Source organism: Elephas maximus, chromosome 5 (genome assembly GCF_024166365.1).
Source record: "Elephas maximus indicus isolate mEleMax1 chromosome 5, mEleMax1 primary haplotype, whole genome shotgun sequence".
Classification (NCBI taxonomy): domain Eukaryota; kingdom Metazoa; phylum Chordata; class Mammalia; order Proboscidea; family Elephantidae; genus Elephas; species Elephas maximus.
The window spans coordinates 21,007,943-21,022,733 of NC_064823.1; the positions used below are offsets into that span (position 1 = coordinate 21,007,943).

The 14,791-nt window shown below is 36.9% G+C and overlaps 1 protein-coding gene across 1 annotated transcript in view; it reads right to left on the reverse strand.

Moving 5' to 3' along the window:
* Positions 1-705: 705 nt before the first annotated feature.
* The window catches only part of FAT4 (FAT atypical cadherin 4), a 203,075-nt gene continuing 188,989 nt past the window's right edge, over positions 706-14,791 (reverse strand). Inside the window, exons 13-17 of the mRNA XM_049885365.1 lie at positions 14,140-14,319; positions 11,879-12,003; positions 9,987-10,204; positions 5,340-5,601; positions 706-3,614 (exon numbers count right to left, since the gene is read on the reverse strand). Coding sequence (XP_049741322.1) covers positions 1,750-3,614; positions 5,340-5,601; positions 9,987-10,204; positions 11,879-12,003; positions 14,140-14,319 — 2,650 coding nt within the window. The 3' untranslated portion in view covers positions 706-1,749. The remainder of the gene's footprint in view (positions 3,615-5,339; positions 5,602-9,986; positions 10,205-11,878; positions 12,004-14,139; positions 14,320-14,791) is intronic.

The window sequence follows — 14,791 nt, forward strand, 5'->3', positions numbered from 1 at the left end:
AAATAAAGTTCGTTTAGAATTTAAACAAGACAGTCATCAGTAAATAAAAGACAGGCATGTGTAGGAGAGCTTACCCTGTCGTTCTTCCTACCTATGATTGGACTTAGAGAATATTGGGCTGGGTCCTTGGAGAAAATTCAATCCAGACGTTTTTCCATAATTAGCTTTAATTCATTGCTATTCCTATAACTATAAGCTTTGTCCAAGACTGGCCTTTGGTGAATACACTCTACTGAGAACTTCCAAACATTTATTATCAGAATACTTAAACCAGGTTCAAAACAAAGTTAGTCCCCTAAGACCAACGTAGTCTAGACTCATCCTACACCAGGGACATCCAGGAATTCTGACAGGCGGGACTGTACTAAAGTTACCGTAAAATATCTGTTCTGGCAATTATCCTTATTCATGTTTTCAAAAAGAGAATGATATCGCCCATTTATAGTTCAACCTGCCATACCTTATTTACAAGCAGAGGCTATTCTCAATTGGGCATGCAAAAAGGGCTTAGAAAGATGAAAAATTAATATTACACTTGTGAATTCAAAGTATTTTAAATAAATATTTTAATTCTATTGTTGGCATTTACAAGTAGAAAGCATACAATATGTTACAAATACCAAAATGTGAAAAATATGAATGTTACATAAGTAACAAATGTAAAAAAAGTATTTTCTTACCTTCCCGGAAAGTAAGAAAACTATTCAGCATAGGAAAATACCAGTATCAAAAGCACAGTTTAGGTGTAAAAAAAAAAAAAAAAAAGTTTTTACACAGTATTAAAAAAAGGATCTACAAAATGACAGGAAGTAATGAAGTGTTGAAATTTGAATTTGTATAAATTATAAAAACTCGGTATGTAGGGTGAATGTTAAGTGGTTGAAAAATAAGTCCAATCATAGGCTTTCTTTAAGTCAATTTTTTAAAATTTTAAAAGCATAAAACTTTTTTTTTTTCAATAAATAACTTGTAAAAGTGTCTCTTAGAAGCGCGGCTGAGAGTATCATTCCACAGTTAAGAAGGTGGCGGTGTCCTGGGGACAACATCCAATCATTTTGTTCTTGGTGAAAAGCCTGATAGAAGTTAGAAGATGATAATCATTTACAAAGAGATTCAGAAGTTTCAACACAATTCTGTAAGAAAGTCCTAAAGTGCTACACAAAATGACTTAACTTTAGTACCCACTGTCATCTCCAACTTACTCAAATACTCAAACATTTCTGAGCAACATCAAATGTGGAAACTATAGTTCTGAAACATGTTAATACTGCTTAGTCTTTCACTCACAGATAGGAGGGCTCTTTTCTATGATTATTTTACATTTTACAAGAACTAGTTAAACCTCAGGGATCTTGCAATGCAAAATATAATAACAATAATGATACAATGGAAACAATACACATACCTCACTGGGAAAACACAAGCTCATTTCTGCAATGGTAACGGTATTAATTTTAAAAGTCACAAATCAAACACTGGTAAATAAGAAAAAAACTTCAAATGCTGCATGCCACATAGCTAATTACAAAATACAAAGCATGCAGGAAAACAAACTGAACCAAGCATATTTAAATTAAGAGTTGTTTTGAGTCTGTTTCAGCAGCATTGTGGTTATTATTTTTTAAAGGTTTTCCTCAACCACCAGTCCATACTGGCCTGTTTATCAAACACGACCCAACCTCGTCGGCAGGCTTAAAATGGTTTGAGTACTTCTTCTTCTTATATTCTTATAATGCCAGTACAACAAGTTCACACATATTGTTCCGCTTCCCCGTCTTTGGGGACCGTCTTAGTTGTTCCACTTTTGCCTTCTTCATTTGCTGCTGCTTTTTCTGGCAGAGATGCCAAATCTTTAAAAACATCCACATAATGGCCAAAGCCAGGGCCCCAGTTCAAAAGGTTGTCCCAGTTGAAGTTCCCTGCTTGCTGCCCAAGCTTCAAGGGCAGTGTGTTGTCAGCAACCCCCGGTGCTGCTGCCTGTGTGCCCACAGGTCCTCCCTCTGCCCTGCGGCCATGGTACCTTCTAGGCTTCAATCTGGCCCCATAATTATCTTCATCATCTGCATCAGACTCATTGACTTGAGATAATTTGGGCATCCTGGAAGTATATACCATTGGCTTTTCCCTGTCATATTCCATTTCTGAGCAAGTAAATGACTCATGGGAGTCACTATCAGAAGAAGACTCTGGAGCTGGAATGCCATCTGCTGGGTTCCTTGTCCTGGACAGTGGCCTTCTGCAGTCTTCCTCTGAAGAAGACCTTCCGTGGTCTGCACTGCAGATACTTGGGTTTCTAGGGCGAGGGGTGTTCAGCCTCTCCACCTCTTCAATGGAGAGTCCTACTGGAGGAGAAGATTCCAGAGGAATCTGTCCGATTGGCTGCTTTAGGCGACTCCCTGGTCTAGAACTATGTGATGCCATGGCCTGAGGACTCTTGCTTCTCCTTCCCAGCCGCGTGGCATAGTTGAAAATGCCAGGCTGGCAGGCATCACCATGCATTTCCAATGTATTCCCATCCCTCATGGGAAGATGTAATTCCCTTGCTGGGCTATTCCTGTAGAAAGTAGAGGACTTGGAGAAAGGAGCTGGACTGTGTCGAGACAGAGGGTTGGGAGTAGGGCAAGCTGAGTGGCTTAGAGAGCTGGTTCTTAATCCTTGACTATATGAAGGCTGGTAAGTCAAACTGCTTGCTCCTAAGGGCATGGGGGATTGCCTTGCAAAGCCTAGGGGACTATGCCTCTGGATAGAAAATTTAGGTGTGTGGCTGCGAAACTGCTTGTAGTGTTGGATGATGTCAGCATCTGAAGGGGCGATGCTGCTGGCATTGTCGATATCATAGTGCTCTATCTCTTGCTCCATTGAAGCCAGAGGGGCACTTGGTATGGTTTCTGAGTTGTGGGGAATGTCAGTCTCATCATAGATAAGGTAAGGGTTTTCTCTTTCAATGATATCCGGTTTAGGGTTTCCTTCAGGCTGTTTCCTCACAGTCATGTCATCTCCATAGGGTGGAATATTGTCTGGATCATCAAAAGCAACGTTCTCACTTCCCTTTTTCTTCTTCTCCTTTGGTTTCTTCTCCTGCTTGGGACTTTTGGCCTTCTTCCCCCTGCACTGATTACACAGAATCAGGCTCAGGACCAGGAGGGCTAGCACCGTTGCGCAGCTGCCCACGATGGCAGGCACAGCCCACAGAGGCAGGGAGATCTCTTCGGGGCCCTGGCTCAGAACACAGACATGCCCCCCAGGACTTCCAGCTTTGCACACCCTCCCCTGAGGGCAGACAACGCCGAGACAGGCGACCACTGTTTCACAGGTCTGCCCTGTGTGGGACTCCGGGCAGCTACAGGTGAAGCCAGAGTGCAGGCCAGGCTCGCAGCTGCCACCGTTCTGGCATGGGTGGGAGGCGCAATCTCCAGGAGGCACGCACTTGTAGGCATACCACTGATTAATGCACAGTAAATCGCCCCAGCAGGGGTTGCTGGCACAGATGTTTGGGCCACGACAACCAATCTTCACAGAGGGGTCCGTTTTTGAGATGGAGGCCAAGCTGTGCTTCCCACTAAAAGGGAGACTTTCTCCTCCATACATCATAGAAGCAACACAGCCATCAAAACCTGCAGGGAAAAACAAGAGCCAATCATCTGAGGAACAAATAAACAAAATGTGGTATATCCATACAATGGAGTATTACTCAGCCATAAAGAAGAATGACATTCTGGTGTACGCTAAGGCATGGATGAACCATGAAAACATGATGAGTGAAATAAGTCAGACACAAAAGCACAAATATTGTGTGATCCCATGAAATATCTAGAACAGGCAAAGGCGTAGAGACTAAAGTAGATTAGTGGTTAACAGGGGTAGGCTAAAGGGGAGAGTGAGGAATTATTGCTTAAGGGGTACTGAGCTTCAGTTTGGAGTGTTAAAAAACCCTTGAGAACAGATAGTGATGGTGATTGCATAACATTGTGACATTGTGAACGTAATTAACGTCACTGAATTTTACACTAAAAATAGTCAAAATGGCAAATTTTTATTATATATATTATATATATATATACATAAAACTTGAAACCAAACCCACTGCTATCGAGTCAATTCAGACTCATAGCGACCCTATAGGACAGAGTAGAACTGCCCCATAGAGTTCCCAAGGAGCAGCTGGTGGATTCCAACTGCTGACCTTTTGGTTAGCAGCTGAGCTCTTAACCACTGCACCACCGGGGCTCTCTCTCTCTCTATATGCATATGTATGCATATGCACATATATATATTTAATAAATTTTTTAAAAAAATTTGCAGAGAGAAATGCAGCTGTAAGGAGCTGTAGGAAAAATCAAAATTTTAAAACACTAAACTGCTAGGATTTGGTGAAGAGAAGCTTCTCGATCATATCATGTGAAGTTAGAAACCACAGTCTCAGAACCACCATGCAGTTCAAAGGCAATAAATCTGTGCGTCTTAAAACTTAGCAAGATGTGTAAGATTTTCATGACAGAAACGTGGAGTGGATAGCTCAGATGCTGGTATTTCTGAAGACTTGTGAATAATTTCAACAGGCAGCATATTTTTTCTCTCTCTCTCTTTTTTAATTTATTTAAAATTTTTACTTGCTTTATTTTTGCAGCCTGTACACCAAAAATCGAATACACCAAATAATTGAATTAAATGGAAAAATAAAACTGAAGAAGAACAACAACAAATAGGTGAGCAGCTTCAGCCATAACATTATGCATTTTCAACAGAGGTGATAACACCCCAAAGGAGGCAAACTTCAATTTTTGGCATACAAAAAATTTTAGCTATTACAATGGTCTGTGGGCCTCCAAAGGGTCACAGTATATGCACAGACACACAGCAGAGCTGTGTCATTAACATTTCACAAGGCAGAAGTGGGGCTTTAGAAAATAAATGTCTACAAAGGCTCCGTACATATAAAAAAAAAAAAAAAAACCCAAAACTCTTAAACACTATGCCACCGGGGTTTCCTTCATAAGAGTGGTGACTATTTATTAGTCCCCCATTGTATTCTCAGTGCCAACCACAGGGCTCAATGAGTATCTGTCATGTAAATGAACAAATGAACTAATAAAGTAATGAATGTATAAATAAACACCTGGATGACAAGCAAAGCATCAAAGCACTATATGGCTGAATTATGAACCCTGCAGGACAGTTGCAAGAGACTAAAGGGAGTGATGACTGACGATTTATTATAAACCACAGCAGAGAGCTATGATAATCTTAGGATATCCATAAGCGATATTATTGGAAACCCAGCTTCTTTTGAGGAACAAAATCACCTTTCCTTTGTGACTTTTTGCAACATAAGCATTTACCTGTTTGAGTATCTCGATGAGCTTGATTGGGTGGAATTCCTCCAAGAGATATAGTAAGCACATCAAGGCCACCAAAATCCTGAGTCGGGTGGATGATATCTCTGTTAAATATTCTGTCAACAGACAATACCGTGGCTGTTCCATTTTTTCCAATTAGGAAAGTATGCCAGTGACCGTCTGCAACATACACTTCAGGAATATTTCTTTCCACTTTGCCAGCGACTCCTGCATCTGATGTGAAATGTACTTTGCCATTCTTAATCTGTAAAGCATAGTAAACCAGCAATTAAAAAATGATACGTTTGAATAAAAATATTAATGGAGATAAAGTTTAAAATATTGACTAAACTAAAACAAACAGATCAGCTAAGGGGTTTGGCTGTATTGGCATAGACTTACACATTTTAGGGTACATGTATCTACATTTTTATTTAATAGTTTCAATAGTTCAAGGGCTTCTTATACTTATATCTATATTTTTAAGATGCACAGAATTATTCTCCAGGACACAATTTCGATAATAATGGAGTAAATACCTATTTAAGGTAAGTGAATTCCATCTCTTCTATGATTATTAATATATTAAAGGCAATGTTGGGCGTACTTTTTTGGTCAGTTTAGTAATTGGTCCATACCAACAAACCAAACCAAACTCACTGTCCTTGAGTTGATTCCAACTCATAGTGACACTATAGGACAGAGTAGAACCTCCCCTATAGGGTTTCCAAGGAGTGGCTGGTGGGTTTGAACTGCAAGCCTTTTGGTTAGCAGCCAAGTGCTTTAATCACTGCACCACCAGGGCTCCTTCAATTGGCCCATAGTGATCAAAAAATGTTAAAACCACATGCAAGAAGAAAAATGAATTACTCAGCTAAAAATAAAGCAGAGTTGGAAAAATAAAGACAAAAATAAATAATTTTACCTCTCAGCTATTACACACTGGAATTTTAGGAAATTCCATACTTCTTATTTACTTACTGGAAAAATCATACTTGTTATTTATATTAGTTTTTGAGATGAAAAACTATGATGAATAATGGCAAGCTCTTAATAATTAGGTGTCTGGGCAAGCCTTCATTTTGGCTTTTACAATTTATCTGAAGGATATTTGGTTTCTTTTACTTTGCCCAGTAGAACATCGGGTAACAGGACGCCCCCACTCCAGTTTCCAGCTACAAAGTTTCCAGTATCCTGAGTAGACAACTTTAGAAAATGAAATAATTCATGAGGCAAAATGAACATTTGGTTCAGACAGCATAATCCTGTCACTGCTGTCAGACAGAGCTGGTGCCTTGGCAGGGGGATGACGTGGCACTGTGCCTCAAAATACTGGAAAGAGGGATGTATCAGTTAATTTTGTCACTCAGATCAAATGCTATTTCTATGTGCAATAAACATCTGATAGAACTAAAAATCCATTCATGTGTGCTATGCAGAAAATATGTCTAATACATTTATGTACACTACTAATAGAGGGTTGTTTTATTAAAGCAATCTCTAGATAATAACATATTTCGGTCATCAAAATGAGATGGGGGAATGAACATTCTAGCTAAATGACAATGTGTTTCATCAGATGGGTAATGTCTCATGTAAAAACAGCTTCTCTTTGGTTACAGCTTTTTGAAAGAAAGCATTGAGGAAGAGCCTTCTCCCTGTTTTCTGCTTCTCTCCTACTTGTTGTCCCTTCATCTGACAAATTTCTGAAGACAGAACACTTGGAATGTATCATGAGGGGTGGTGAATAAGAATATAAGTTCCCGTTATAATATCCTTAATGTTTCTTTTTGCCCCAGTAATACTCTACCTAACACAGCCTTCCTAACTTTCAAAATATCATTCTAATTTTTTTATTTGGTTTTATTTATTCATCAATTTATTTGTTCATTTATTTATTTATCTTTGACTCTATAGGGCTTTGAATCCCTCATCTCAATTCTGTATTGTATATGTAGCCTCACTTGAATATATATATATATACACACAAAACCAAAACAAACTCGTCGTCAAATTGATACTACACACCAAAAGAAAAGAATTGATTTAGAATAGAAATGACGTCTATCACCTGACTATTCATACAGCACCTATGCCATGAATGAAGAGAGCTTTGTGAAGCACTTAAAATCCAGTGTCAACACAGTTACATGCAAGTCTGCTGTCTTTTTGCCTTTCTCTCCGAAATTTTCTCTTCTTAATTTCTTCTTTAGTCAAAGAGAGCCTAGATGTTCTATACATTCTCCTCCCTCCTCATATTGCCATTACTACCCATGCTTGACACACTCTCTCTTCTCTAACCATATGAAATCTCATTTTTTTTTTCTTCATTTTCACAAAATAGCTTTTGGCTGCCTGTGTGTGTGTCTGAGAGACAGGCAGCAAATGAAACAGAGAGATAGAGACAGAGAGTGACAGAGAGACAGAGACACAGAGATAAAGATTAAGAGCAAGCAAAAATAAGAAAAAGAAAACTGTCAGAAAGTGAGCCAAAAGAAAGAAGTAAACCAGGAGCCTTGGTCACTGATAAGTTAACTGATAAGTAGCAGTCCATTCTAACCAGCTTCCTAGCCCATATAAGCAGATCCTATTCCTCTCATCCAAATGGTTTGCCTGCTTACAACAACCACTCTTCCTGTCTGTGTAGTTCTTTTATCCTTGTTCTTTTCTTATCTGTTCACTTTACCTGCTAAGTCCCTTAAAGGTCCTGAAAAAAGGCATTTCAAAATTTTATACAAATAGGCATTTTGGTCTGGATTACTCATTATCATTTACTTTCCCTAAGAGGGGGAAAAAATCTCTTTTCTAAGCACTTGCTACCAATGTAAAGAAATCACAAGCTGCTGTCCCACTGGAAATGCAAGATTTTATGGTGACAAAAATGGATCCTGACATTCAGCTTCTTCCTTTAGAACGAAAAAATTCTGTCTCTGATTTCTTCAACCACATTGTATTTTGACTTGAATTCCTTGGCTTAAAGAGATAATGTATAGAAATGTTTCATATGTCATTCAAATAGTATGAGGACTTGAAAGAAGCTTAAACAGATAAAGCTCAAAGCCTCTCCAAACATAAAAATGTGTCCTGATCCTTAATTTTCTAAAGTATGAAAGTCTCCGTCTTTATTTCTGATATAGTTTTCAGTGAAAACTATAAACACCAAATAACAATACCATATAATGGCTTCTGTGTTCCATTTTGTACTTGCTTTATTCATCCTGAAACAAGGCCCTTTGTAGCAATACTGGAGGTAAAGTTCAAACCTGAAGATGTCCTATCCTATGGCATTAGTGCAGGTTTTCTCAACCCCAGCACTACTGGCATTTTGGATCAAATAATTCTTTGTTATGGGAGGCTGTTCAGTGCTTTGTAAGATACTTAGCAGCATTCCTGGCCTCTACCCACTAGATGCCAGTAGTACACTCCACTGATTTGTGATTATCAAGAAATATCTTTAGACATTGCCAAATGTCCCCTGGGGGATAAAATCACCCCCAGTTGTGAACCACTGGACTAGAGGGTTATAATTTGAAAATTTAGAAGTAATGGTTTTTCTATTCCACATTAAAGATTGCACAGGCAAGATGACAAGAGTCGGCATGGACAGAGAAAATTTTTGATGACAAAGAGGCTGAAGTTTAGAGGTAAACATCTGTTTTTATTTTTAGTGTTTTATGTAAATTAAACCTAATACTTGTCTATGTATACGGCCCTTTTCCTTCATGAACTCAGTAGTTTTCAAAATGTTGGTTAATAAGTGAAAATAATTCAGAAAATCTGGACTTCTTTTCTAATAATTTACTAAAATTCATATCACAGAATTATCAGTAGATTTACAATATATAAAATGGCATTAATGAAAAGCAGTCAAAATTACTGACCAAAGAGTTGCTCCTCTAAGAGACAAAGACATTTTTTGCATGTGAAAGAAAGCAGATTAACAGTTTTAAAGATTAGGAAAGCTAAGAACTGATGGGAAATGCATAGCAAATAAAATTATTCATTGATTTAAAAATTATATTCCTTTCCTGACCAGAAAACAAAGAATTATGTAAAAGCCTAATGATAACACATTATTCTTATGAAATGTAATGTTTAAAAGCTATTTATTTAGAAATCATTTGCAGAGGTTAGCTTAAGTTTTACTTACAATAAATCCTAAAAATACCTAGTAACACAAGTTTTACCTAAATAGTCCATAGAACATATGCTTCAGAATAAAGTCAGATAATTTTTTTTTCTTCTTATTTTAATTCCAATTGATACACACATATCAGTCTTTGGAATAACTCTTTGAGAACAACGTCTTTCCATTTCAAAGACACATTATCTTTTTGTTTTTAAAGTAGAAAAAAAATGTACGTGTTTATCTGACAATATAAATGGCAAGAAATTCTTCCTACATTGACCTACCTAGCAGTGGTGTCTAAACCAAGACAAAAATGTTTAGAAGCCAAAGCATTCAGATCTTTGTTACTCTGGCCAATGCCTGGGGAATAGTTAAGATAGATGATATTGGAAGAGTGCCCAGCCTTAGTCGGAACTCTAATGGGTTGCAAAGAAAAGGACAGAAATTATGGGAGAAGTGATTTAAACCATGACACAGCAGGCGGTCTAATCAAATGAAGTCACCATGAGCTTTTATCTTACCTTCACAGTAGTGTAATTGCTGCTTTCTTGGATGTGGATTAAAATGCCATTCTCGCTTCTTGTCCTGAATTTTATTTCCAGACTGTTCACACCAAAAGGCTCCAAGATGGCACCTCGTATGCTCTGTCTTAACAAATATTCCCGCTTCTCATTCTGACTCATGTGATAGTCTAAACGCCCTTTGCCTTCTAATGATAAGGCAGTGTCAGGGGTAATAGCTGAAAGCCAATGAAAAATGGGTAAAAACAAAAGTGAGTGCTTCCATTTGGCATTTCTTAGAGAGTTTTCTATGGTGACAAAAATTATGGAAAGTAACAATGAAAATACTAAGAATTTTTGAATTAACGCTCCCAAGCCTCCTCTTGAAAAAAAAAAATTGATTTCAAATGAGTAAATCCATTCAAGAACCATGAGATAGAAAAAAAAAATCATGACAGTCATTAATCATTTGTGAAATGCTTATTAAAATAATTGATACATAATATAAGTCATAAATACCTGAAGAGATAGCTACCTGTTGAAAACATGCGCTTGAAAAATTCATATAGAATCAGTTTCACTGTTTTTCCAAACTTTCCAAGTGAACATATATTTTCAAAGTTAAAATAATTTGTGATCTTTAGACTTCACTATGCTAGGTATTTGGACAAAGAAGCATAAAGGCAAATATTTCTAAATCTAACTTTATGTCAGTAATCGCCATGTAGCACATAATCTGTAAAATGTATATGCTACAAAAGTGTAGAAGTTCAAGTTATAGTAACAAATAATATTGCTGAAGAAAAGATATAAGGAAAACAAGCTCAGAAAGGTCTTTGTACTAAATGGTACACTCCAAAATGGTGAATTCTATGGTATGTGAATTGTATCTCAAAAAAAAGAAAAAGAGGTCTCAGGAATCAATCAACAACAACTCATCTCATATTCCGCATATAATAGGGTTTCAACATAGGGTTTCAACATCCTAAATACTCATTACTTTTTAAAAAAAAATAATGTCTCATGACAACTTTTTTTTATATTTTGACTGTATCCTAACTAACTGAACACAATTATACCTTCTGTTACTAAGATCTTTTAGCTTATAGTGTATCCTTTACTGTATCATGAATTTCTAATCATTTTCATCTTATAAGTGAACCAAATAAGTCCCTAAAAAGTAGCCAGATAACTGGAATGATTTAAGCAGTAACAATATATTTGAAAATGAAACAAGTTTTATAAGAGAGGTCCCAATAGGGTCAGTTAGTTGGGTATATGGTTTAAACTTAGGTAATGCCACTGTTTAATGATGGTTCAAAGATCAATAATGTCTCCTTAACAATAACATTCAGATTATAAACAAAAAACTAATGTAATTATCAAAGAAGTAACATTCAAAGCCAATTCTAGTAATTGCATTTTAAAATTCAAATATCACCATTAATTTTAGCAGATTATACAGCCATTATGTAATGTAAATACTTAGTACTTAGTGATTTAATGTATATATCTCTTCACCAAATAGAAGTAAAAAATCACCGAGGAAATATTTTCCAAAAGGCATAAAATATTAAGCCAAATACTGGATATACTCTCTGGCCTTATAAATGGCCTTACAAATTGCCCACCGTACCCATAGGTAAAACAAAAACAACTTGATGAAACCTTTATAGAACAGAAGTGAAGAATTTAGTTACTAAATAATCCTTGAAAAGAATGTCACTCTTCTTCAGGTAATACAAAAATAATTTTTAAAATGTCACACTATTTTACCAAAGATTGTCCATTTAATATTTTTAATATAAGAAGGACAAGGTATTTTTTAAAAATTCAACTGCATATCTAGGTATATATATTTATAGGCTTCAGGGTTAGTATAATTTCTAATGGATGATGAAACATCTTCTTACATTTCTCACAGTATTTCCCCGTCAGCCCTTCCTTGCAGTGACACTGCTGCCAAGACCAGTAATCCATACATATGCCGCCATGTTGGCAGGGGCTGCGAGTACAGGCACCTTCTAGTCTAGGGCACCTAAAATAAAATCATAATAAAGAGCATCAAACACAAAACAGGGTTGGGAAAAAGTAGCTCAATATGTGTTTTTAAACATAAATTTTATTGATCTGTTTGAACTCAAGAACTCAGTCATCTGAAGGCCAGGTTGTAACTACATTTGGAGTAAAAAATTGCACTAGAAGCTGTTCTGTATCACATGGTCTACACACGTGTAAAGGAGAAGATTAAACAGAAATGATATCTCACAAAATAAAGAAAAAGGTGGAATAAGTTTGTTCACAAATCAATTCTTATTTGAGCAAACTATTTTAGTTGAATAAGCATTATTGGTTAAATTGATCCAGGGGTCACATGTTTATTTGATTATACATCTACTCCACCAGAATACTTATCCAATTAAAATTTATTGAGTGTATACTATGTGCCAAGCACAGTTCTAGGCATAAAAGTATGGTGGTGAAAAAAACATCCATACATTCATGGAGTATTGTTTTCCTGTGGAGGGAAACAGACAGTAAAGAAAAATATAGTTAAATACACAGTATATTAAAAAGAAGTGCTATGGGAAAAATAAGATAGAGAACAGATATAGGAATTGTCGAGGATGTAGGATTTCTAGACTGGGCAGCGAAGAAAGAACCCACTTATTATAAAATCCTAAAAGAAGGCAGGGAGCAGAGTATATCCGGTAGAGCCTTATTCCAGGCACAAGAAGTGACGAGTGATGAAGTCCTGAGGTGGAAGCATTCCTAGCATGTTGTAGAAAAGAAAGAAGTTCAGTGTGATTGGAACAGAGTGAACAGAAAGAGAACAGCAGGCAGATCAAGTCGGGAAGATAAAGGGAAGCCTTGTAGTTCAGAGCAACAACTTTGAGTAACTCAGAGTGCGATGGTAAACTATTGGAGCATTTTGAGAAGAAAAGTGACAAAAACTGACTTGTTTCTAAAATGTCATTCTGATTGCTAGTGATCTGGATGTGAGGTATGAAAGAAAAAGAGAAGTCAAAGGCAAGTGTATAAGCTTTGGCTTAGTAGCTGGATGGACTGAGATATCATGACCTGAGCTAAGGAACACTGGGCGGAAGGAGTAGGTTTGGGAGGAGCAGGGAAGGAAGATTGGAAGTTTGGTTTTAAACATTCTAAGTTTGAGATGTTTGTTAGAAATCCACTTGTGATGTTGACTAGGAAGTTGAATATGGATGCCCAGTGAATTAATTTAATTTTCACAACATGTCTATAAGATATGTTGATGTTGTTAGGTGTCGTGGAGTCGGCTCCAACTCATAGCGACCCTATAGATTAGGACAGAGTAGAATTGCCATATAGGGTTTCCATGGAGTGGCTGGTGGATTTGAACTGCTGACCTTTTGGTTAGCAGCCGAGCTCTTAACCGCTATGCCACCAGGGCTCCATAAAGTATGGTAAAGCATGTTATATATATATATATACACACACACACATATATAAACTGTATTTTTATGCAAATAATACATGTCTTCTATATTTGTTTGCCAACCATGCCCTCCCCCTCAAATGTATTTTCATAAGGGCCACTATGCCAAACATAGAAGGTGCACGTTATTTGCGTAAAAATACCGTACATATATACACACACACAAAGGTGTTGTTGTTGCTAGTTGTCATACTGGGGATTCAGAATCATGGTGGCCCCAGGTGTGTGGAACTGCTCCACAGCATTTTTAGCCAGACCTGTCTTCTGGGTGGGTTTGAACCTCCAGCATTTTGGCTAGCAGTTGGGTGCTTAACTGTTTGCACCACTCAGGGAAAACGGCAACATGTAAAAAAAAAAAAAAAATTGGCATAGCTGTGCTTATGAAAGTACCTCAGGGAGGGAGGGCGCAGTTAGCAAACAAATGTAGAAAACACACATTATTTGCATAAAATATGGTATACATAGTATATATATAAAGGGAGAGAGAGAGAAAGACTCCAGAAAAGAAAAACAATTTTCTAATTAAATATTACACTTTATACCAAATTTCAAAGTTTTAAATAAATATTAAAAATCCAAAGCAATGTAAAACATTTGCTTTTTTAATGTTTTTGGCACAATAAACATTTTTATCTTTGACACTCAATTACACACTTGATGTATTTGCCTTTAAAATAGTAAGAAATTCAGCTGCCATACTGATCTAGGATGCCTTGTGCTGCCAAAGCGTGGCTGGGCTCCAGAGGCCTTCCATTGACGGCAAACTCCATTATACACCCAACAAAATCATGGCTTTCCACGTGTCCTCTCCTCTGAAGGATTGGTTCTAGTGATCTGATACCTCCAACTGTGACTCGATTTGGCTGAACATCAAGTGTCCTAAATAAGAAAGGAAGGAAAAGTATACTAGCATCAACTCGAAGATTCAGCAGAATGTTTAAAGAAGAGTGAATATCACTTTATCTGGCATATATTACCACATGGCAAATTTGGATGGAAAATGCCATATATTGACACACGTGTTCTTTAAATGTATAACTACAGAACTGTTAGATTTTTTCAAGGTATGTAAAATAACAAAACTTATAATATTTCCAATCAATCAAGTTAGATTTATATAATAATATTGTGTCAACAAGAAGGAGCATAACACAGTAGAAGTAGTGACAACTGTAATGTTAAGCTCAGATTAAATCACTCCTTCACTACAGACCTGACAAGGGATGCCACTAAGTTGATTAATGCAATGGGTGATATGTTTCTATTGTTTTTTTTTGGGGGGGGGGAGTTGTTATTATTTCTATTATGCTTTAGATGAGCTGATGCTGTGTTCCAGTTGTAGGTGCTATCA